At 39.5% G+C, this 25,623-nt stretch overlaps 1 protein-coding gene across 1 annotated transcript in view; it reads right to left on the bottom strand.

Annotated features, from left to right (window-relative positions):
* Pdzd8 (PDZ domain containing 8) overlaps window positions 1-25,623 on the bottom strand; it is a 60,579-nt gene that overhangs the window by 12,879 nt on the left and 22,077 nt on the right. Inside the window, exons 2-3 of the mRNA XM_075974549.1 lie at window positions 24,347-24,469; window positions 13,253-13,355 (exon numbers count right to left, since the gene is read on the bottom strand). Coding sequence (XP_075830664.1) covers window positions 13,253-13,355; window positions 24,347-24,469 — 226 coding nt within the window. The remainder of the gene's footprint in view (window positions 1-13,252; window positions 13,356-24,346; window positions 24,470-25,623) is intronic.

The raw sequence follows: 25,623 nt of genomic DNA on the forward strand, positions 1-25,623 counted from the left end.
GTCACTTCTAACTGAATCATGTTTCTTGTTTATCTTACACCTGTATACTGGGGGTGTAGGAAATGAACAAGTGTAGCGGCATTTCAATTGTATTTTAATAAATAAATTAATAATAATAAATAAAAACAGTCCCACTGGTCAGCCTTATAGACCAGGTTATGGTAATACACACTTTTAATTCCAGTAGCCACAATAACACACACCTTTAATCCCAGTAGCCACAGTGACACACACTTTTAATCCCAGTGGTACATGCCTTTAATCCCAGCCCTAGGAAGGAATATAAGATGGGGGCAGACAGCTCTCTCACACACGGTCTCATTCTGAGATTACTGGAGACAGGATCACCATTTCAGACTGAGGTCGAGGTTAAGAGCCAGTGGATGGCTGTTTTTACTTTTGGATCTTCAATTTCTGACCCTGAGCTTTTATTAACCGTGCTTCAAACATGGACAAGAATATGTTTCTCTTTGTGACTTGTACTAATGGAGATAGTAGATTCACAAATTATGGTTGTGACTTTTAAGGGCAGTGGATGATAAAACAAAACAAAACAAAATCTACCCATCTAGATCTTTCAAAAGGCCTGTTGCTTCCTATTTGGATAGACAGAAGTGTTCCCAGCCTGGATGCAATCTGTGCTCTGTAATCTGAGCAAACTGAACTGACAACAGTTACATTTCTAACACATTTGTCTGCCAACTATATAAATGTTTACCTTGCAAATCGTTAAATATATGCAATATAGAAGTTGTTCTAGCTTTAGAAATCTTAAAAACATGTTCTTATTGCGTTTATTCACTGTATGTGTGTGGAGGAGATACACATGTGGAAGGAGGTGGTTCTCTGCACCATGTAGGTTCTGGGATAAAACTTCGGTTGTCAGGTTTTAGTTACAGAGCCATCTTGTCAGTGCTAATTTTAGAAATCTCGACCTGTCAATTATAATTCATATCTTGGAAATAAATATTTAATATAATAATGATAACTGTCTAAGCCCCTGATACCCAGAATTAAATTGCCCATAGTCTTAAAGATCTATCATTACAGTTTAACCTATTCATAAATTTTTGTGAGGTGAAATTGCAGAAGTAAATTTTTATGTCCTTGTCTCAACGATGCAATAATCTCTCCCCATCTCCGTCTACACACCCTCACATGCCACGGTGCTTAAATGGGTAGATCTGTATAGGATAAGAATGAATTCCAAATTATATTTTCTCACATGAACTATAGAAGTAAACATTTTCCTTACCAGAATGGTATTTACCTTTTTAGTGGTTAATGTTCAATGAATAGCTAAAAACCCACAAAAATTAGCTTACTTCCCTAAGCCCCAATAGTTATGGCAAATTGAAAAAAAAATTCTGAAGGACAACTAAAATGTTACTTGGGATAGTTTTGTGTTCAGCTGGGTTGAATTCTGGCTCTAAGTATTAGTTCCATGAAATCTGGAAGGTGATGTGTTGTTTTGTTGTTGCGCCCTCCCCACTTCCGTTTTGAGACAGGCTCTCACTGTGTAGCCCTGGCTGTCCTAGAATCCACTGTGTAGACCAAGATGGCATCAAACTCATAGGGATCCACCTGCTTCTGCCTCCAGTGCTGGGACTAAAATGCATGCACTGTCACGTCTGGCTTATGGGATTTATTTATAAAGAGACTATATTAGTTCATACTTTTCACAACAAAAAATTCCTGATGCAAAATATTTGTGAAGAAAAGAGGTTTACTTAGCTGTTCTGGAGGTCCACTGGTATGGCACCAGTCAGCTCTTGTGAGGACTGCATACTAAGTGGTCTCACTCACTACAACGGGAACAGTGTAAAAGAATGAGCACTCAACAGAGCAGAAAGCTCATGTGGGAAGTCCGTCTGTATATGTGCTGCTTTTATTGGTTAATGAATAAAGTTGTTTCGGCCAATAGCTTAGCAGAGTAAAGCCAGGCAGGAAATCCGAACAAAGAGAGTAGGCAGAGTCAAAGAGACACTATGTAGCCACTAAGGGAGAAAGATGCCAGAACATTACCTGTAAGCTACAGCCTCATTGCGATACACAGATTAATAGGAATGGGTTAATTTAAGATGTAAGATCTAACTAAGAACACGCCTAAGCCACTGGCCAAACAGTGTTGTAATTAACATAGTTTTTGTGTGATTATTCAGGTCTGGGCAGCCAGGAAACAAAAGCACAGTTTCCATTTACAGGAAGCCAGAGTAATTCAGCTGGGCTCCGGTGTAACTGTTCTTTAGAGAGCATCAAGTATCCTATGAGAGCTACTTTAATTTTATTGAGAAAACTCTGTGACCCAAGGATGTGCCCTAAGGGTTCACTTCCTTAAAGATGCTAGCATCTTCTATATTGCCAAACTGGGGTCAAGCTTCTAACACATTAACCTTTAGGAGAAACAAATCATATCCAAGTCACAGTGAAGGGGCCACTATCTTGGTACATTGGGCTGTTGTTGTGATTCAATGAAACTGGGCATAAATGTCAGACACAAGCCAGATACCTACATAATCTTTCCTTAGAAAGACTTTCTTGGAAGAGGGGGGGACGGACAGGCTTCTCCAAACAGAATGGCAGTTTGGCCATCACGTAACTTAGCTTCTAAAGTAATTAGATGGTCAATTAGGACAGTATCCTTCAGTCACAAAGATACAACAAAGACAGAAATGCACTGAGAACAGAAACATCCTCATACAAATACAAATGACCTAAGAGATCTAAGGAATAAAAACGGTCTTCTGCTTAGGTTCAAAAGGCTGCTAAAATAATTCCATCTAAATAATCAATACACTTAAGGTTTCCTCTTTTTAAATTTGATTAAAGCCTTATTAATGCTTTGACTTGAAACAAATTTAAACTTTATGCAACCATTCTAGTGAAATAAAATGCTAAGAAAAGTAGGTGAAGGCTGGGGTTGTTATGGAAACAACAGCATGGAATACTCATGTCCTTTGAAATTTCCGTCCGAGAGACAGCTCTAAATCTGAGTCACCAATCAACCTTCACCTTTACATATTAACAGTATACTTGTGGGAAGTGATTCGTATACTACGTCTGTGGGGAGATTTAGGGAAAGATATTTTTAAATAAGGTTTTCTAAAAAAAAATAACTTTTTATCTTGAAATCATTTCAGGAATAACAGAAAAGTTACAACTTTTTCCTATTTATTCTGAGCCATATTTCCTGACCAGTGTTTCATCACATTTGCCTTTCTCTTGCATATTTTTTTTCCTGAATCATTTGACAGTAATGCACAGGCTACTTAAATAGTCCCTAACAAGGACATTCTCTCAAATAAGCCACCCTCCTTCTTTTAGTAAACCTGCTATGTTAGAGTCACCATTTGACTCTAGATTTTATTTTATGAAGAGTTTACTGTGTGTATGTATGTGTACTATGTTCATGTCTGTTGCCCTTGTAGAGCAGAAGAGGGCTCAAGTTCGTAACTGGAAATCTGGAAGCAGAGTTGTGAACAGTTCTAAGCCACTATATAGTCCCAGCTGCTGAGAACTGAACCCAGATTCTCTCCAAGAACAGTTAACACTTTTAATCACTGAGTCATCTCTTCATCATCTTGGCTTTCTTATCTTAAAAAACAAAGACAAAAAAGACCACTTTCTCTCAAGGCTCAAGAAAGTCTTTTCCTCACCTTGTTACAGGAAGATTTTGAAGGTGTGGGGCAAAGGCCTTGGGCAGAAGTGACTCCTCTTCTCTAGAAGTGATGAAGTAAAGTGTTTACCATCATAGAATTATAGTGGAAGAATGTGGATTTGTGGAGATGATATAGCAGTGTGAAATGTCCTCTGAAGAAGCTATATCTACAGTATATATCCTATAGATTGCTTGCTTGACCTGGACTTAACTAGAACATAATTATTGGGAGATGGAATGCTGCAGGTCCATAATCGAAATCTATGGATGTTACAAGCCCCTTTTCGCCAACTGTCTTAATTTCTATATCTGACCTAACACCCTCCTAGTTTATCAGTTTTAAGCTTCTCAGGATGTGTCTTAGTTAGGTTTAGTAGCACCCCATCAATCCAAATGCCAAGTATACTATAACATCTGAAATCTACACAAGAAATTTGTCCCCAACGTGCTGTGATTCACTTGCCTGATGTTTCTTATCAATGTAAACAGTATGTACACTAATTTACGACTTTCCTTTTTTGTTCTGTGACTGTAAAAGTTTTCTGTAACCGCTTCCATGATAGAATATATCATTCGGAGTAATGGAAATCCATGTTCCAGGTCATTCATAGTTGATCCAGAGCAACCTAGTCTCATACGTAAATCAACAGTAGAACAGAAAGCCAGCTGCGGGCCACTGTCTGGGGTTTGCAGAATGCCTCTGATGTTTGCTAACTGGGCAGTATTTTCTCTCTGACCTAGTACATGTGGGTAGTAAGGTGGATACCACTTAATTGCATGAACCCTGGCAGTACCTTTAATACATTCCTGAACCACCTATGACCCAGCTCTGCATCTAGCATCTGTGTATGACTCAGAAAGAGTCATCTGGTAAAAAAAAAAAAAATTGTGGGAAGGTGCTACTGTGCTTTGAAAAGCATGTTAGTTCCGGAGTTGTTCTTGGCTCACTGTGAAGTAAAACATCTTAAGAAATAGAACCTAAAGTAATGCTTTTACCTCTTTAGTTTTCTCCACAGCAATTTTTTGCATGTGTTATTGTGTACATGTGTGCATATGTGCAGACCAGAGGTCATGTGTTTGTGTACATGTGTGCATATGGGCAGACCAGAGGTCATGTGTTGGTGTACATGTCTGTGTATGCGTAGGCCAGAGGTCATGTGTTGGTGTACATGTCTGTGTATGTGCAGACCAGAGGTCATGTGTTGGTGTACATGTGTGCATATGGGCAGACCAGAGGTCATGTGTTTGTATACATGTCTGTGTATGTGTAGGCCAGAGGTCATGTGTTTGTGTACATGTCTGTGTATGCGTAGGCCAGAGGTCAGCACCAGCTGTCTTCTGCTGTTCTTCATCTTCACCTTACTTCCCAAGATACCTGGATCTCAGTCACCTGTCCAGAGACAGGATGGCCAATGAGCTCTAGGAATCTGTCTGTCAACACGCCACCCCAAGTCCTTGTTGCTGACATTACAGATGCCTACCACCATTCTTGGCTTTTACACAGTGCTGTAGAGCAAACTCCGTTTTTTCATGCTTACATGGCAAACACTTTACTCACTGAGCCATTTCCCAAGCTCTTTCAACAGCCCTTAAAAATAAAAGTAAAGGCCACGTGGTGGTGGCACACACCTTTATGTCAGCACTCAGGAGGCAGAGGCAGGCGGATCTCTATGAATTCGAGGCAGCCTGGTCTACAGAGTGAGTTCCAGGACAGGCTCCAAAATTACACAGAGAAACCCTGTCTCAAAAAACAAACAAACGAATAAATAAATTAGAGGTGGGGATGTAGATTACTGATGGAATACTTGCTTAGCATGTTTAAGGCCCTGGGTTTTGATCCCTAGCACTGCTGAAATGCAAAATAAATGAAACTACCGTTTCCCCTATCCTATATGAAAGAAGAGACTTAAAAAGAGGGCATGAAGTCCAAACAAAATGTTTAATTTGAAAGTTCACTGGAAGCTGAAACAATAGCACTGAAAATATAAAAACAAAATAAACATCAAATCAAAAGAAAACTTCATCTCTGGACTGCCCTTTGTTTGGTCACTATCACTTCAAACCTAGGTTGTCCAGAATATCCGCTGTTTTCTCTTCTGTTTACCTCCTCATCTTTATGGCTACCTCTCTAAAACTCTTCCATTCTCAGAGATATCCAAAGCCATTTGATTCCATTTTTTTATCTCCATAATCACTAACTAGTTTAGCTGTCCATTCTCCTCTCCTATTTCAAGTCTTCCCCTTGCCTGGTCACATCCTTGAATCTACTCAGCTCCAATATACTGCTGATGACCTGCTTCATGCCAGGAACTATGGCAGGCACAGATAAAGAAGTGCCTGCCCCCACGAGACTGTGAGAAGCATTATCAGCCTTATTTACAAAATAATAAAGCACTTGTAGATGAGCCGAGACGAATTCAGACCCTGGCATGGCTGTGCTGCCAAAGGGAGGCCTGGTTAGACTCAACCCCCACTCTTAGTCTCCCTTAAAGAGAGACTGATGACCGCCTTTGTTGAAAAAACCTCCATAGTCTCTGTTTCCCAGGCGCTCTCTAAAGCTTTTATTCTTGAAAGTTTTTCATCTGTCACCTCTTTAACACATTATTTGCTAGTTTCCCCCAAAGAAGCGACTTTCCCTCAGTAGCAGTGCAGTTCTTTTGCGCTGAAACTCTGACATACTCGGAGCTGCTATAGTGACATACAATTCACAGGAATGCTGGTCTATTTCTCTTGACAAGAAGGATCATAAAATGAATTATACCTAATAGTGTTACTTCCTCCTCATTTTTAGTGTCTTAGATTAGCTTGATTTAAGTAAACAATATTTTAACATAAATTCTTACTCCTTGACCGAATTTCATAATCATATCAGAGTGTAGAAAGCTGAGACAGAGAATTCTGTCCCTTATTTTTAACTAAGATGAACTTTTAAGAGTGAAAATATTATGGAGGGTTTACTATTTACTAGAGCCGAAAGACATTTAACTTATGTAAGAAGCCAATTATAAAATGTTACATATGGTTAAAATTTCAGCCACTCCCCACTGTATTCTCAAATGTTATCGAGCTGAACTAAACCAAAGTTTTCATAAAAGACTGACATTTTCAAAAAAGCTTTATTTGCTTTAATCTTTCTTTTCCTTTTGATAAGATTAAGACTGCAAATGGCAAATGGTTAAATAGGCACACCAAAATTCGACCTGCCAGGCATGTGGTCTTAAGTAAACACACCAAAATGCCAAGTCCTAGGCATCTGGCCTAATGTATTCAGAAGTCTGTCTGTCTCAGCTCAAATGTTCTCACTTAAAATTACAGTTTTTCAGAGTCCTTTTAAATCCTCTGTAGGCACTGTCAATAGTGTGTAGACAGATCTGGAAATGTAGATTTTTATTCATTATTATCCAACAAGGCTTCTGAAAGTCTCCAAAACTAAAACGGAAGTGAAGACAGTTCAATGTTAAATCACACCAAGTTATTTATTTCAGCAATGCTGAATACACTCATGAGGCGTTCTTTTGATGTTTTTAGTACTGCCAGAAAGAAAACACTGCATCACTAGGTACTACATTTGTAAGATTTGCACATGTTAAAAACAGCTCTTCACAAAAGTAATATTGAGCAGTAAATCTCATTTGGTAGAATTCCTCATTCTAAAGATTTTTATTTGCTTAACAGAGATGGGAAATATTCAGGGAAGAAGAAAGATCAAAGTATGACTAAAAGTCATCCTGAAACCCTAAAGGTCTGGAAGAAAAACTGCTAAGGGTACTCAGAGGTTCCTGTCCAGAGAGCTACATTTAGTCTTCCCAGAATAGTTACTGAATATGCAGAACAAAACCAATCAAGGCACTTAATGAAAATTATCATACAAATATAACACTCCAGCGGTGACAAGTATTTAGCAAACGGGTTTGTGCTAGTAGGATATGATAACACTGGTACAGAGGGAAAGTTCTGAAATACTGGAAAGCGAGGGCAATCTATAAAGGGGAATGATTAGTTGGTGAGAAAAGAACTGAGCTCCAAACAAGATAACAGAATAAAACTCAGATACCAGCAAAAGAGGTCACTATCAACCTTAGACTGAAGAATAGAGATAAGAAGTAATATTAGGGATTGAGCATCAAGTAGAACCTGGAATGGTGGTACTGTGAGAAGCATGGGCCAAAGAAGATAACCCAGCTGCCAGACAGGCTCAAGGTTAGAGGAAGAACACCCTCGTTTCTCTGGTCCACTCTCATTCCCCAGGAGTATCTCACATCCATCATCTACAGTTAAAAGCTATTGACACTGAAATAACAGCTGTCTGAGGTCAGCCCTTTCCAGGAATGAACCAGGACAAAAGTCCAGGAATTCATCTGAACAAGGGCAAGCAAGCTAAGGCCTGGCTGGCACAAGCAGAATTCTGAAGACTATAAATGTGTATGGAAAAACAAGCTGGGTTAGCATGTGTAACACAATTTAGGAAGGGTGCACAAGTATTAGAGATGTACTGCACAGGATGACGCCAGTAAGAAGGACTGAAAGCTAGCATGACTGAAGATGAGAATGGAAGGAAGAAGAGAGGGCAAGACTAGGCTAGACAGGTCCCCTTCTGGGCAATATCAAGGAGTTAGTCCTTATCTTTAAGGAATCATACAAGGGCTTTGATCAGACAATGGGACACAATAATTTCTGTCAATTAGATTTAAAGATCATTAATCAGCCTTCTCTTTCCTTCCAGAACTTTCACTCATTGAATTGTAAAACAGTATAAGAAACATATTAATATTTGTATATCAGCATGTGTGTAGCTTGCGTGACAAAGACTTCTTAACTCTATTAGCATTAATTTTCAGTGGCATGAGATTTCTCTTCATAGTTTCACAAACTGAGTTCCCTACTCAGTAGTACCTGGATTTACTACTCACCTCACTATCCTTTCCATTGATAACACTAATTTCTCCCCATATATTTATCTTTACATAGTTATTTCATGGGGTTAGTTGTGGCAAAAATAGTAACAACATCAAGATTAGCATACAAAAGAAGTCAGCTGGCAGAGGATAGGAAACATGCAAGAAACAGAGTACCATGAAAACAGCCCAAGACTTACAAATGCTAGAGAAGACGGGGTTGGTGAACTTCTACAAAGGGCCTAGCCCTGTTACCCAATGCTCTTGGGTATATGCCTTTTTCTAGCTCATTGGCAGCACTCACTTCTTGATGCCTTCCCTACACCCGCTATTTCTATTGACTTTTTTAAAAACAAGGCATCAAACAGAAAAACAGGTTTGTTTTCTTGTGAGCTAGCTACCTAAAAACCATTCACAATTCTATTCTTCAGTTGGTAAAAGAGCTTACCATGATATACGGAGGATCTGAATCTGACCCCAATATCCACATTAAAAGCAAGCAAGCAAACAAACACTATGGGAGAATGGTCTTGTGCACTGTAAAGATTTGTCACTTGTATTGGTTTAATAAAATGCTGACTGGCCAGTAGCCAGGCAGGAAGTATAAGCAGGGTGACCAGACTAGAAGAATTCTGGGAAGAGAAAAGGCAGAGATGCAGTTGTCATCCAGAAGTAGAGGAAGCAAGATGAGAATGCCTTACTGAGAAAAGGTAGTAAGCCACGTGGCTAAACACAGATAAAAATTATGAAAGAATTATGGGTTAATTTAAGTTGTAAGAGTTAGTTAGTAATAAGCCTGAGAAATAGGCCAAACAGTTTATAATTACTATAAGCCTCTGGGTTTATTTGGGACTGAATGGCTGCGGGACCAGGCAGGACAGAAATTTCCATCTACAAACAAGAAGACGTGGATGTGTTGGCACACACTTGTAATCCCAGTGCTGGGGAGGCAGCGACAGGTAGATTCCTTGGAGCTCACTACTCAATGAGCAACCAGTTTAGCCTACTCAGTGAGTTCCAGGCCAGTGAAAGATCCCACTTGAAAAAATGAAGGTGGACATCCCTAGAAGAACAAGAGGTCAGCCTCTGGTCTCTACCAACACTTGCATGCACACATACCCCCCTCTCTTCTCTCTCTCCCCTCTCTCCCTCCCTCCCTCTCTCTCTCTCAGGTTTCCCATACTATATGACTCAGTTCTGCCAATGTGCTGTTAGATAAAAATCCCTGGACATAGTGCCTAAAAAAGCATTTAAGGAGGAGATGCAGGTAAAGTACTTGTTGAAAAAGCAGGAGGACTTGAGTTTGCCCCAGAATCTGCATAAAGCAGGTGTACCACCAAACTCCTGTAATCTCATGAGATGAGAGACAGGGACAGAAGAACCCCCAGAAGCTCATAGGCGGTTACTCTAGCACATGCAGCAGTGGTGAGAGGGGATGGGTGGTAGGACATCCCAAACTGTCCTGTACTCTGTGGCACACATATGCCTGGACTACCACTTATGATGAGAGAAGGGGATGGGTGGTAGGACATCCCAAACTGTCCTGTACTCTGTGGCACACATATGCCTGCACTACCACTTATGATGAGAGAGGGGATGGGTGGTAGGACATCCCAAACTGTCCTGTACTCTGTGGCACACATATGCCTGCACTACCACTTATGATGAGAGAAGGGGATGGGTGGTAGGACATCCCAAACTGTCCTGTACTCTGTGGCACACATATGCCTGCACTACCACTTATGATGAGAGAAGGGGATGGGTGGTAGGACATCCCAAACTGTCCTGTACTCTGTGGCACACATATGCCTGCACTACCACTTATGATGAGAGAGGGGGATGGGTGGTAGGACATCCCAAACTGTCCTGTACTCTGTGGCACACATATGCCTGCACTACCACTTATGATGAGAGAGGGGGATGGGTGGTAGGACATCCCAAACTGTCCTGTACTCTGCGGCACACATATGCCTGCACTACCACTTATGCTCACTCGAGTGTGCACTCTCTTCTCTCCTCCCCTGACACACCCCAACACAAAACAAAAACTATAATGTCACATTGGCTGATGCCTATCAATGATCTGCCTTGGACTTCATCATTTTTCTTGCAAAATGAATACTCAGGAGTACATCAGACATCATACAATCACGGAAACAAGACTTCATACAAGGATGACAGCCAGAATCCTTGGTTACAGTATTGTAAAGCTCTAAAACCTCAAAAGCACATTAAACTCTGGAAGAGACAAGTAGAGTAGACTTGTAATCCCAGCTTCCAGAAGGCTGAAGCCGGAGGACAAGTTTAAGCCCAGCCTTAAACAGATGTTATCACAAAATAAAAACTTAGAGGGTAGAAGGTAAGCTCAGCATCTGTGACACCCTGGGTTGAATCCCCAGTGCTAGGGCAAGGGAGGTGGGTGACTTCCTTTGATGCTGCATATTCACTGCAACTAATGATCAAATTTACTGAATAAATTTCAACATTAAAAACGTACTTAAATTTGAAAATTGTATTTATATATAGGTAGACTATTAAATGATTTAGCATATGTTTTTAATGATGTGAGATTTAATATTCAAATTTCCAATATGTCACAAAGTATCAAAGTCTATTCCTAATGTTTTATATTGCCTTGGAAAATAGTAATTTGCCTTCTTAAAATTATTAAATACACAGAACTTCGGTTTATTGGTTGCAGATACTATTGTTGACATTTTCAGTACCTGATATAATTAGTAACCAAAAATTTTTTCTTGAAAACTACCTATGACATATGCTAAGGCCTAAAATAATGATTCAAAATTAAAAGTCTTACTAACCTTTGCTGTAAAATATTATAGCTGTCTAATCTCATATCTTTGAAAATAAAATAAAGGAAATTGAAAATGCCAGCAGCAATGGCAAGTTATGAGCAACTCAAAGTTAAAATTTAACCAGACAAAATAATAATGCTTTCTCATACAGTTACGTATTTCAGCACAAATTCTAAAACTGGTTATTTCATTCCTTGGAGAAGCTACTTTAAATTTATTAAAAATGAAACTTAAAGTTGGGGCAGGAATAATGACCAGAAAGAGAGGGAGGAAGACAGATACATATAGGAGAGAGAGAGAGAGGGAGGGAGAGGGAGAGAGAGAGAGGGAGAGAGAGAGAGAATATGAATCTGTATCTGCCTGCCTTGAGCTGGAGAGATGAGCAAGCCTGAGGACTTGAATTTAGGTTCCCAGCAACCACATAAGCGCTGTGCCGGCTGGGAGTGGTGAGTGCACCCTTTAATCCCAGTACTTGGAAGGCAGAGGCAAGCAGATCTCTACGAGTTCAAGTCAGCCTTGTCTATATAGTGAGTTCCAAGCCAGCCAGGGGGACATAGTGAGACTGTCTAAAAAGACAAAAGTAACTTAAATAAATGTTGGGCATGTCAAAGTTAATTTTTAACCCAGTCTTGGGGGTAGGAGTTGGGAGCAAGATGGGGCAATGAGAATCAGATCCCTTAGTTGCCTGGCTTGTTAGTATAGCTAAAACATGAACGCCAGGTTCAGTTAGATTCCCTGTCTCAAAACAGGGTAAGGTAGAGGGTGACAGAGAAAGATAATTTATAGCGAGCTCTGGCCTACATGCCTACATGCCTACACCTACACACACACACGCCTACACCTACACACACACACACACACACACACACACACACACACACGGAACTTGTAGTCTTCTATTCTACTACATTCACAATCTTCAACAACTCTTACAACTTTCTCACAATCCAGCACCCCAACTTCCTTTGCTAGCTTAATTCCGTTTCTATTTCCCACTCAGGTCAAAATTATTCCATTCTTTCCGAGGACATTGTATCCCACCCACTTACAGTAAGATCTAAAGAGCATCACTTTTAAAATCCCGCTTCCTGGAGCAGTCGTCAAGCTCCGCGACAGCCAGCTTCACTTTCCTGGTGGACTGACAGCTCCTCCTCTACCGTCTCACACTGTAGCTGACACTAGTCCCTCTTCTCGTCTTCCACTGCTTCTCCAGCATCAGAAACAGTGCCAAGCACAGAGCAACACTGTTCATAAAATGCTGCTGAGTTAATAAATGTGAACTCACAAGCCTTCTGAGGCATTCGGTAAATCTAATTCATTCTGGGGCTGGGGCAATAGCTCAGTCAGTAAAGTGTTTGCCTCTGCAGCATGAGGCCTCTAAGGTAGATGTCCAAGAACCCATGTTTGTTTGGTTTTTGTTTTGTTTAATTTTTTTAAATCAAACCTGGTAACACGAGAGAGGAAAAGATAGGTGGATTTCTGAGCTCACTGGTCAGCCAACCTAACCTACTTGGTGAACTTCAGGCCAGTGTGAGACCTTGTCTGAAAAAAACAAAGGTAGATGCATCTAAGGAATTCCATGGAGCTCTGGCTTCTTACATGTGAATTCACAAGTACACCTACACAATACACAAATTACAACCTCTGATTCTTTACCTGAAACAGCACTAACATTTTTAAAAGAAAGCTGAACAGATTGCTTCTTGTTCAGTCTGCCCAATCCAGCTCCAGGTGATCTATTTCACTCGTGACGGTGCTGCTGGTCACTGTTCCAGACAACAGCTGTCTGCTTACGAGCAACAGTAAATCTAAGAACGAGGAAGCACTAAGAAAGGCATGCTCACAGAATAAATCTTACACGAATGTAAAGCTACCCATTTTACCGTCTTAATAGAACTCCTTTGTTTTTCTTCCCAAACACCACTGCTCAACTCAAGTGTGCAATGAACATTTGCTTCTCTGTCATAGGATCCAAAAATGAACAACCTGCAGAAAAAGACAGAACAGGCAGGGTACTGTACCGGTCATATGCAATAAATATCTCCTTTCTCATAATCACAAGGAGAAGCAATGTATTATTCCATTACTATTTTAATAACAATAACAAAAAAAGAAACATTTGTTACACCCTCTAGTGGAAAAGCCAAGAGAGTAAGGCTCAAGTTAGAGGTTTCCTAGGCAGCTGGTGTTCCATGTTTTAAACAAACAGAACCATGTAATCATGAGGTAAAACAATTGGCCAGATATCTCTATGTTATAGTAAGCAAGACAGAGACTTTCAAGAAAGACTTTTGGATTTAAAAGTGAAACAATTTGGAGAGTGATGCATATAGGTACATATAATTTCTGTAAAATTTAATATGCAGAAGGGCACTACAATTGAGTATTTGCACGCATATTGATTTTACCACCAAATGTGACCCTAGTTAAATAATTTGCTTTCCCAATCTCTTTCCCTCTCTGAAAATTTTAGAATAAAAATAGGATTACTTACTTTTCTGAAAGAACTATTTTTAAAATTAGAAGACAATATACATAAAGCATACTTAGTTTTTTAACACATAAAGTACTTAACATAGGGCTAAACAAACAATAAGTGCTCAATATTTGATACTTCTTCCCCTTAAAAAAATGGTTATCAATGTTGTTTTGCCTGCATGTCTTTCTGTATTCCATGTGCATGCCTGCTGCCAGGAGGGAGCCAGAGCCTCCAGAAGTAGAGTGACAGACAGTTGTGGGTGCTGAGAATCAAACCAGGGCCCTCTGGAAGATGAGCCAGTGATCTTAATCACTGAGCCATCCCTTCAGACACTTTCCCTATCTTGAAAACAACAGCCACAGAATAAAGAAAACAGCCATGCTTAATATTCAGTTATAAAGACACAGCTCTAATTCTGAGATGACATAAAACTTTTATTACTGGATTAAAACAAGGGTATTATCCATAAGTCTAACTTCTATAATATGCACCCTCATAATCAGATTGTAACCTGCCAACTTGTCTCTGGAATGAGCTTATGAATAGCTTTAGCATTTACCAGCATTTTCGCCATTACTCTATTACTTTATCACTATGTAAAGAGCACAGGCAGGAATGAAATAACAAAAGAAAAGTGGAAAAATACACCACGGACACTTGAGAAAATTGTGTCCTAAGTTTGGAGGCACTGGGCAAGCTCACCAGATCACAGTCATATCTCACGAACTGGGTTCATAAACTGAGAATCCCAAATAATTTTTGACAGTGGGTGACAAAGTTCCTAAATATAAATATTAAAGAATCTTTTAAAAAGACTTTAAACTTAGTACCTAATAAACTATTACCAAAAAGAAGACAGGTCAAACACATCAAGAAATTCCTAACTTAAAATGGCTGACTTTTTTGAATAACCACAATTTTCATTCACTGAAGCTCTGCTGCCACCATCTGTTCAGAGCGCGAACTGTCTCTGGCTTCTCCAGCAAGCAGAGCTCCAGGCTCTAGACAGATGTGCTAATGGTCAGGAGTCACGAACCAGAGAGTGAGCTCTTAGGAATTACTCCTCAGATCATAAGCAATTTTACATTTTTCATAGTGAATTCAAAATGTTTTTAAAATAACATAACAGATAGCAAAAAATTTAACTCAAAGTAGTCATGTTATTAAATGTGAGATATAAAAAATTACAAAACTCAAAAGAAAAACAAAATCTTGCCCTAGACTACATTATGCTTTATTATGACACAAAGTGTAAGTATCAAAATAAAAGAAAAAGACATAAAATTAGATTCACAAAAGGCTGGTATCTAGCTCAGTGGCAGAGCACTGCCTAAAACAGGTACAAGGTCCTGAAATAGGTCCTAACACAGAAATAAAACAACAAAACCTATTGTGAATTATTTTTATATTTCAAAGGGTACCATCACATAAATGAGACAATTCCCAGAACAGGAGCAAATATTTTCAAATGAATTTGATAAAGATCAAGTATTTAGGAGGAAAAAAGTTACAACATAACAATAAAAACTAAAATAACACAATTTAAGCACAGGCAAGAGAGGGGCTCAGTAATTTACCCCTTGCTGCCCTCTTGAAAGAACACCTGGGTCTGGTCCCAGCACCTACATCTTACAACTATTTGTAACTCCAACTTCAAAGCATCAAACCCTCCCTGGCCTCCTCGAACGCTGCATGCACATGGCACACTTGTTATAAGCCAGGAGAATAATACAACTCAAACCATTTCAAGCCGACTAGAGTAGCTATAATCTTTAAAAAGAACTGTTTTTTAAGAGGCATTGGTGGGGTTATGGAGAAACCTGGATCTTCATACCTATTTGAATGTAAAATGGTACAGTCACTTTGAAGAAAAGTTTGTCAGTTGCTTAAAAAATTAACATATGACTTAGAAATTCTACTCCAAAGAAATATTATATGACAACAAAATAAGTACTAGAGCACTCTGCAATACGGATGCAATGAAAGGTTGCTAAGTCAAAGGAGCCATTCAAAAACGAACACATAATTTCGTTCACACTAAATTTTTAGAATAAGAAAACTTATAGACAAAACCCAGAATCATTATAGGAAGCCATGGTTCTGAACTGAGTTCCTCTATTAAGCCCCTAAAGAACAAACTACTAAACCAAAATGAAGTCACTCCTGTTCAATGTCAATCACCTAAGCTAGAGAAATGGCTCCAGGAGTAGTTGCTTGAATTTGAGTTTAGACTCTCATCACTCACATGAAGAGTCAGGGATGGTGGCATGTGCCTCTATCACCAGTGCAGGGGTAGGAAGGGGAGACAGGCAGAACCTGGGGTTCACTGGCTCTCCGTGAAATATAGGAGGAGCTCCAGGTTGAATAACAGAAGTCTCAAAAACTAAGTGTTGAGTGATAAAGACACCCGACATCCACCCTACCCCATCCCACACACTTTATACAATGCCACATGATCAAATTGAAACTTTAAGTGAATGGATCCCTGAACAGGCCAATTTGTCCTGAAAACAGATTTCAGCTGAGCTCTTTGGCTTTAACCTTGAATAAATGGAAAGAGGGAGGAAAGGAAGGAAGGAAGGAAGGAAGGAAGGAAGGAAGGAAGGAAGGAAGGAAGGAAGGAAGGAACTAGAGAAGTGGTTCAGGGGTTCCAAGCACTTACTTTTCTTCAAGAGGCCCAAGTTCATTTTCTAGCACACACATCAGGTAACTCCAACTCCAGAACATCTGACACTCTCTTTGTGCCTCCATGGAACACCCAAACCCATTCTCACACACACATAAAAAAGAAAAAAAACTTAAAATAAAAAAAAAAAAGGTAACCTGATGTTAACTGATGAGCTTTCCTCACTATTGTTTTTCTGTCCCCAATTTTACAAAACCCACAGTTGAGCGAGTGTCCAGTGTGCATGCTCGTGCGCTTTACAGATTGGGGTTATGAATTAGGGGTCTCTACATTTAGCACACTTGTGCTTTCTGACCAGGGTAAAACTAGAAGAGAATGAAGCTCGACTGCACAAAGGCATGAGGTTATGAGCATGCACAAGGTGAGCTTCTGAAGACGAATGGAAGCTACATTAAGAGACTGACTGTACACTTTAAATGATGCGTGCTACCTGGATTACATATCACGAACCCGGTATGGGTCTGAGCTAGGTCCTCAGCATATGCCTTAGCGTTGTGTAGTTTGGTGTTCTTGTGAGACTCAACAGTGGAAGCGTCTCTGACTTTTTGCCTGCACTTAGAACTCTTTTTCTCCTACTGGGTTGCTTTGTCCAGCCCTGATATGAGGGTTTGGGCCCAGTCTTACTATATATAGCTTGTTAGGCCATGTTCAGTCGATACCCCTGGGAGGCGTGCTTTTTTTTTTATCGGAAAGGGAAAAGTGGATCTGGGGGAGAGAGGGTGGAAAGAAGGAGTGGAGAGAAACTATGGTTAGGGTGTAATATATGAAAGAAGAACAAAAGTTTTTTTAAATAAAAAGATGTTTTAAAGAAAAAATAATGGATAATTATACCAATAAATAATTATTTTTCTGAGACAGGATAATAAAATTTGTCAAGTACTGAAAATATAGCAAATGCTTGATTTACTATTATGTTCCATTATAATATTGAGACAAGATAAATTTCAATAAAATATAAAGTGATTATCTGACATAGATGTAAAAGACTGTATTAAAAGTATAGAACAAAATAAATGCCAAATGAAAATCATTAAAATGTTAAAAGATATTATCATAAGTGTTTAGCATCATTCTTTTTTTTTTTTTTTGATTTTTCGAGACAGGGTTTCTCCGTAGCTTTTAGTTCCTGTCTTGGAACTAGCTCTTGTAGACCAGGCTGGCCTCAAACTCACAGAGATCCGCCTGCCTCTGCCACCCGAGTGCTGGGATTAAAGGTGTGGACGGCAAGCATCATTCTTAAAAATGAAAAATTTAACCATAAAAGGGGCTATACTTTTCCTGTAAAATAGTCTTGGAGGATTCACAAATAAATGCAAAGTAGAATTTTAACACCTAAATTATCCCCTCTTATAAACAAATTTTGAAATTCTGTATGAACAGGTTTCCATGAGGAACTAAATATTTTACCACAAATATGCACATAAAGCTATTCAAAGAATATGAAGTAAAAGGAGACACTGCAAAGCCAGCAGAGAGAACTGATAAACACAGCACTTACTACGCACCCTCAAGCTTGGATAGTGCCAGGAGAATGACACTGGACTCCTTGTAGTGTGTTTTTGCACTTATATGACAAAGCAAGCCTGTGATCTATTATAAGACTAAACAAATAAATCAAAGTGCTGATGCTGTTGAGAGTTATAAAATATAAAATGGGAGAAGAGCCTAGGAAAGGAACAATTTCATGAGGATAGACTAGAAATGGACATATCGGGTAAGAGGCCCAGATTATGACGTTTCAGACAGGGAACAAGAACTCTGTCAGGGATGGGCTAGACACCCTGTGTGTTGCATCCTGGTAAAGAATGTGGCTGCCTTCTGCCAATATCCTGAGAACTTGAGCGAGGCTGAATTAAAAAACAATGGTCTGTTTTGTTTGGCATCGGGAGATGTCAAGACAGGAGAGCATTCAGGCTACGTCACGGTTATTGCTTTCTGCTCTCATCCAAGTCTACAGTGAAAAAGAGCAAAAAGTGGGGCAGAAAGTTATAAGAAATGTGCAGTTTAGTGAGGAAAATTGGGAGTGAATTCGAAGTTATAAATAAGAAAGGTTCAAAACTAGCTATATGTACCTAGTTATTACTAGCATGTTAAAGAGAAAAACTGATCTGCACTGGGACAGGAGGAAAGGGGCTCACTCATCAAAGACTCTGTCTTGTAAAAATATGGGGATATGCAGATAAAGGGGTTCTCTGCCTAAGAAACTATTTCACCAGATCAGATACAAAGGTAATTGGAACTGTGGTCTAAGGGGACCAGGCTTCATCCCAGCTGAATGTAAAACCTGGCAGTGTGATCCACATGGCACTGGTTTCTCAGGAACGGCAGTATGTGGCAGAGTATCTGCAAAGAGGACACTGCCTGAAGCTGAAGGTGGACACTCCAGAATGCTACACACACCAGAATCACAGGTCATCTGCTGAGAAACGCTGAAGGGAAGGAGCAGAGTTGGCCTAGAGAGAAACCATCTGTGCTATACGTAGAAAAACTCGGGGACTGAGCTACCCAAGCCCTCTGAAGCCCAGACATAGTAAGGATTGATCAAAACATATACCCAGCATATGTTTAGCATCTGGGACGTGGTGAATCTGTCTAGGCGGAGAGCCTTACACTCTGAAGCATGCGCATGAAGGCCGAGGGATATTTTGGGTGTCATCCTCTATTGCCTGTCATCTTAGCTTTTGAAACAGAAACTCTCATTGAACCTGAAGTTCTTTTTCAGCTGAGCTGAGTAGGCAGCAAGCTCCCAGGATCTGCTTGCCCCCACACACCAATGAGGGGTTATAGGCTCATGCAACTATGCCCAGTTTCTAAGTGGGTGCTGGGATGAATTAAAACTCAGGTCTTTTTGCTTGCGTAACAATCACTCAAAAAAGACTTTAACTGTGGACATCTAGACAGTGTTGGATTAAAGTTAAAGACTAGGCGGGGGGGGGGGACTTTTGAAGTTGGACTGAACACATTTTGCATTGTGAGATGACCAGGAGCTAATGGAGACCAGAGGAGGAAGATTACAGCGTAAAAGTGTTGTGATTGAATGTCAAATTGACAAGAAGTAGACTTGTGATAATTACTCTTGATCGTTAGATTTGACGGAATTTAGAATCACCTTGGAAATAAACTATGGCCATGACTATGAGGAGTTCCTAGGTTAGGTTAACTGATAGGAGAACACTCACCCTAAATATGGGCAGCACCAGCCAATGGGCCAAGGGTCCTGGCCAGAGGAGAAAGGGAGTTGAACAATCTCATTCCTCTCTCTCTCTGTTTTTCACCTGCTAATGCAATGTGATTAGTAGCTTCACACTCCTGCCACATGCACGCCTTCCTCACCATGATGGACTGTCAACAAAAATGATCCCTTCCTTCTCTGCTAGGCTTCGATCACAGCAACAAGAAATAAACAGGTAAGGGAGGCACAGGAAGAGAGAAGGGCAACGCTTGTGGGCTTCTATGTCTACCATACTTAACATTGAAAACAACAAACTTTTAAAGGTGTATTTTTAGAACCCAAGAAAACAACACCCTAAAAGCTGCTGAGAGAACACAGAACTTGAAACAGAGCAAATGTGACTCCGTGAAGATCTGACCTGCACTAGTATCGTCCAGCTCAAAGAACAGACTGCCCTGAAGGGACTGCTGTGGAGTGCAGCACCCTCATAACAAACTTTACTGATCATGGTTTTGTTTTTCAAAGTGTTGATAAAATTAGCCTCTCAATGTATCTATTACATCACCCTATATCTTTCACATAACAATATGATAAATCCCTCTTAGAACTGAGAGCCAGAATCATTTTCTCTTCAACATGTGCAATTTACCAGAAAATATGTGAACTTTAGGAAAATAACTACCTTGACTTAGTAGCTCTATAATGTATGCATATTTTAAAGCATGTCACAAAAGATAGACACACTTTGTCAGCTAAAAAAGTTAAAGTTAAAAAAAAGTAAACTAAGATTCTTTAAGTTTCATTTGTAGTGGGGGAACTGATCTCTGTATAGCTGTTATTGAGGCAATTTAACTTCTTAACATATACATTTGAGGTCTTTTTTTTTTTTTCTTTTGAGACAGGGTTTCTCTGTGGCTTTGGAGCCTGTCCTGGAACTAGCTCTTATAGACCAGACATGGCTCAAACTCACAGAGATCCACCTGTTAGGAATTTTCCCTAACGCAAGCTCTCTGCCAATGCAAATTTCCAATCAAGCCAAATCAAAACAAGCCAAATCAAGAAATATTCAGGTTTAATGGGATTCCTGTGTTCTCTGGTGGGAGTGGGAGCCGGGAGACCGGGAACAGGACCACCAGGAGAAATTTGGGAGCTCACATAAATACTCTGTGGGAGTGGTCCTGATCCCACATGCTGGGATCTGGAGTCCAGACCTATACAGCTCTCAGGCCTGGGGAGCTGGGGTCTAGGCTCCCAACTTAACACCACCTGCCTCTGCCTCTGCCTCCCAAGTGCTGGGATTAAAGACGTGCACCACCCCACCCCCCACTCCCGGCTACACTTGAGTTTTACAACCATCTCTAACTCCAGTCCCAAGAGGATCAGATGCCCTCTTCTGACTTCTGCAGGTACCAGACACACATATGGTAGACATACATACTTCAAGCAAACCAATCATACACATAAAAAATAAATATATCTTAAAATTTCATTGGGAAAATATATTCTCAAAATCTTTTAACATATTAGTTTGATAAAAACCTTCATGCATGCTTTTAAGTCTACAACTACTTCAAAATAAATAGATAAAATGTTTAAAAACTATTCTGATGTGGGGCAGTAATCTATATTCTGTCAAATATATTTTAAATAAATGCTGATTGGACAGTAGCCAGGCAGGAAGTATAGGCGAGACAACAAGACAGGAAGTAGAGGTGGGGCAATGAGAACAGGAGAATGCTGGAAAGGAGGAAGCCCCACCACAGAAGAAGCAAGGTGTGACTGCCTTGCTGAAAAACGTACTGAGCCATGTGGGTAACATGTACTAGAATAATGGGCTAATATACGTTATAAGAGTTAATAAGAAGCCTGAGATACTGGGCCAATCAGTTTATAACTAATGTAGACCTCTGTATAATTTATTTGAGACTTAACGATTGCAGGAACTGGGCAGGACAGAAAACTCAACACTATTCACACACAAATTTTTCATTATTTCAAAGTGAACAGTTTAAAAAAATAAAGTTTTTATAAGAGCCATGGCTGACAACAGATAGTGAGCATCATATTCCATTTCATAGATTAGGAGAAAAATTACTGGAAGTTTTTTTTTAGTATTTATTTATTTATTAGTTGGGGTGTGTGTGCGTGTGTGCACACACGCACGTGCATGTGTGTATGTGTGTAATTACTAAAACCCCATCAAACTTCAGCTCATCACAGCAAGCCAATTCAGAACTTTACCTATCTATGTTCAAATGATTTAAGAAACATTTTTAATTGTGTTACATTTAAATGTTCTATTCATTAAAAAATTTTCATATCAGTAAGTAATTATGGTGAAAACTATCTCAAAGGTATTAGGCCTTTATGTCATCTCCAAAATGCAAAATTACAAGTAAATGCACTTTTATCTTTCTTTCCATTTTGCCCCTTCTGCTATCATTTTCTGTTTTGGAGATGATAATAAACTAAGAATTTTATATTCAAAACAAGATAGTTGAAATAATACTATGAAAATTTCTCAATTTGAATCACATAAAACCTATCTGAATAAGAAGTTCTATGTTTATATTAAGTAAAAAAGAATTCCATACTAAGGAACAATATAAGCTTTAATAAGAATGGGAGGTGGGCAAAGAAACAGTTCAGTGGTTAAGAGAAACTGCTGCTCTTGCAGAGGACCTGGGTTCAGTTCCCAGTACCATGTGGCAGCTGAGTGTCCATAACTACAGTTCCAGGGGATCAGAACCTTCTTGTGGCTTCTGCCCGCACCAGGCACACACAGTTCACTAACATACCTGCAGGCAAAATCCTCACACACATAAAATGAAAATAAATAAATAAATCTTAAAGAATAATAGAATATACGTGATGGTTAATCTTGGCTGTCAACTTAAATAAACATGGATCCTCTAAGACGCACACTTCTGTGTGGGTTTGTAAAGTGATTTCCCAAAAAAGATCCTCCCTCAGAGCAGGAAACACCTTTCCCTAGTAGCCCATGTGTAAAGAGATTCAAGTAAAAAAATAACATTGCTTTTGCCTGCCTGCACTTCCTACTGATGAGAACATATATCTACCCTATTTTGTTTAAACAGAAAAAGGGGAAATGATGGAGGAAAGTCATTGGTTAATTATAATAAAGAAACTGCTTGGCCCTCATAGGTTAAAACATAGGTGGGAGGAGTAAACAGAACAGAATGCTGGGAGGAAGAGGAAGTGCGCTCAGAGGCCATGCTCCCCTCTCCCGAACAGACGCGATCGATGAAGCTCTGACCCAGGATGGACGTAGGCTAAAATCTTCCTGGTAAGCGCACCTAGGGGTGATACACACATTATTAGAAATGGGATAGTCCAGGTGCGAGAGTTAGCCGAGAAGAGGCTAGATATAATGGGCCAAGCAGTGTTTAAAAGAATACAGTTTGTGTGTTGTTATTTCGGGTAAAGCTAGCCGGTGGCAGGAGCTGGGTGGCGGAATGGGACCCGCAGCTCCCACAACACCCTACTACTCAAGTACTTATTTGTATTAAGAGTTAGAAATGAAAAATGTAAAAGTGGTAAGTAGTTGGTGGCATAAACAAGCGTCACAGGAATGCAGTTAAGGTCAGTGTACTGTATTTAGAATGCTGAGCAGATAATAAGGAGGTAGCTTTGGAGTGGACCAAGACAGGCTAGTTTCAAAAAGCATGAGGCAGTATGGGTCAAGAAGGCAGATGACAGACAGTAAGGAGCTGTCATTTAAGATGTCTAGGCTGAAAATGGCAGGCTGTGGTCCAAACCCAGGCTCATTCTCTTTTATGTGGGCTATCAAAACATTTTACATTTTTAAGTGGTTAAAAAACAATCACAGTGCTCAGTACATGCCAGGCCCATCCATTTATACATTGCCTGTGACTGGTTCTGCACTGCACAGCAGAGTTGGGGAGATCACAGTACCCTGACTTTCTGGAAGAAATTTTGTCAAACCCTCTCCTAAGAAGGCCCTTGTAGCTGACACACTATGAGTGAGGGCAGAAGAGAAGGCAGGAAAAAGAAATTGAATAAAGAGACGCTCGTGTATCAGGGAAAGATCTGGATGCCATCTAGGAGCAAGAAGGAAGCTACTGAGCTCTCAGTAGGAGAGTGACAATAGATTTGCAGTTTAAAGGTCATTCTGGCTGTCATAGTGGGAACCAAGTGTTAGGAATGAATGGTAAAGCTAGTGTAGTCATTGATTTAGGCAAGAAACGAACACAGCTTGGACTCTGCTGGTAAAACACTGAAGCTCAGAAAGACTACTTTCAAATGTGCAGGGTTGGTTCAAAGTCTGGTTTAGTCAATTCAGTGAGCATTTTTAATAATCACAATTCTCAAAACTACTATGCTAGGAATGCTCTTCAAAAGGAAAGGATAAAAATGTCACTATAGGAATGTGCATGTAAAAACAAATATTCCAAGTGTCTTTCTAAAGACACATTCTAAAATATGATTCATATTTTTGCAAACTGGAAAAGACTATTTTCATTAAATTTATGCTTTAACCATTTAATGTAAAAAAATAATACAATATAAACTAACATAAAAACAGAATAAGCAGTCCTAAGTACATATCTATCATACTTTCTTGCCCACATGTAGTAAAGAGAAAACAAAGAACATACCTGCTACATTCTAACAATGTAACTTTCAGCCGGCCTTCAGTAAGTGCCCACTGTTGAATATGAATAAGTTCTTCATCTTCTTCAAATCCTTGCAAGGCTTGGTATGGAAAAAACGGCTTAAACCTGACAAAAGTAAAGATAAGTCTAAATTTCTGAATAATAATCATAGCTTGGAGCATAATGAATACCTGTCTGTTTAACAAAAGACTCAAAACAGTTAATAATGCATTAGCTCTACAAAACCAAAGTGTAACACCTGGAAGCAAGAGTGACTTCTCTGTATCACCCATGAGTTGTGGCTTTGTGGACACCCTTACTGACAAGCCCAGGACACTTAGAATACAGAAAAGGGTAATCCAAGAGGCCCTCAAGTTTTGATGGAGACAGATTCTTTGGATCAGATGAGAAGTTCCTACAATACATGGTCAAAATCCAGAATGTATGGTCAGTGGACACAAAATGATAGTGATTGGTACATAATAATAAAATAATAGTAGCAAACAACAGCAACAGTAATTACTGTTATTTGCTGGCAATGGGAATTGCTTTATATGAGTTATCTTAATGTTCACACTCTATGCTGAGTGTTACTATACACTCCACTCTCCAGATAGCGAAGTTTAGAATGGTTACTAAAGGTGTAATTCAACTTTACACACACAGCAGGACCCAACCAGAATTCAAGCTAAACTGACTTTATCAAAGCCCAAACTATGAAACATCTTAGCTAACTATGACTTACTGGAGCACTGTGTGGTTATCATTAATAATCTTTTTCTTATGGAAGTGCCTGAGCTCAGTTAGAAATTGGAGGAGTTTAAAAAGAGCAGCACATTAACTTCAACCACAATTCATACTCTTCCACTAAAGTACAGAACAAGAAGATGATAAAAACTGGCTTGAAGCTCTGTGATTTTCAACCTACACTAGCCATGACATTTACCTGTTCAGAAAATTTTAAGGTTTAAAAGAACAAGCAAAAAAAAAAAAACATCTGGGTGTGGTGACATACATCTGTAATCCTACCTACTAAAGAGGTTAGGGCCACTTGATCATTTGAACCCAGAGGTTAAAACCAGAGTAGATTACACAGCAAGATTGATTCTAAGAGATTTTGTCACCGAGATTCTCAGTCTCACATACAAAATGCATCACAATTCATCTTTCTTCTTTTGTTTTTTGTTTGTTTGTTTTTGTTTTTTAGAGACAGGTTTTCTCTTTGTAACAGTTCTGGCTGTCCTGGAACTCACTTTGTAGACAAGGCCGGCCTCAAACTC

Source organism: Microtus pennsylvanicus, chromosome 5 (assembly GCF_037038515.1).
Source record: "Microtus pennsylvanicus isolate mMicPen1 chromosome 5, mMicPen1.hap1, whole genome shotgun sequence".
In the NCBI taxonomy this organism is placed as follows: Eukaryota; Metazoa; Chordata; class Mammalia; order Rodentia; family Cricetidae; genus Microtus; species Microtus pennsylvanicus.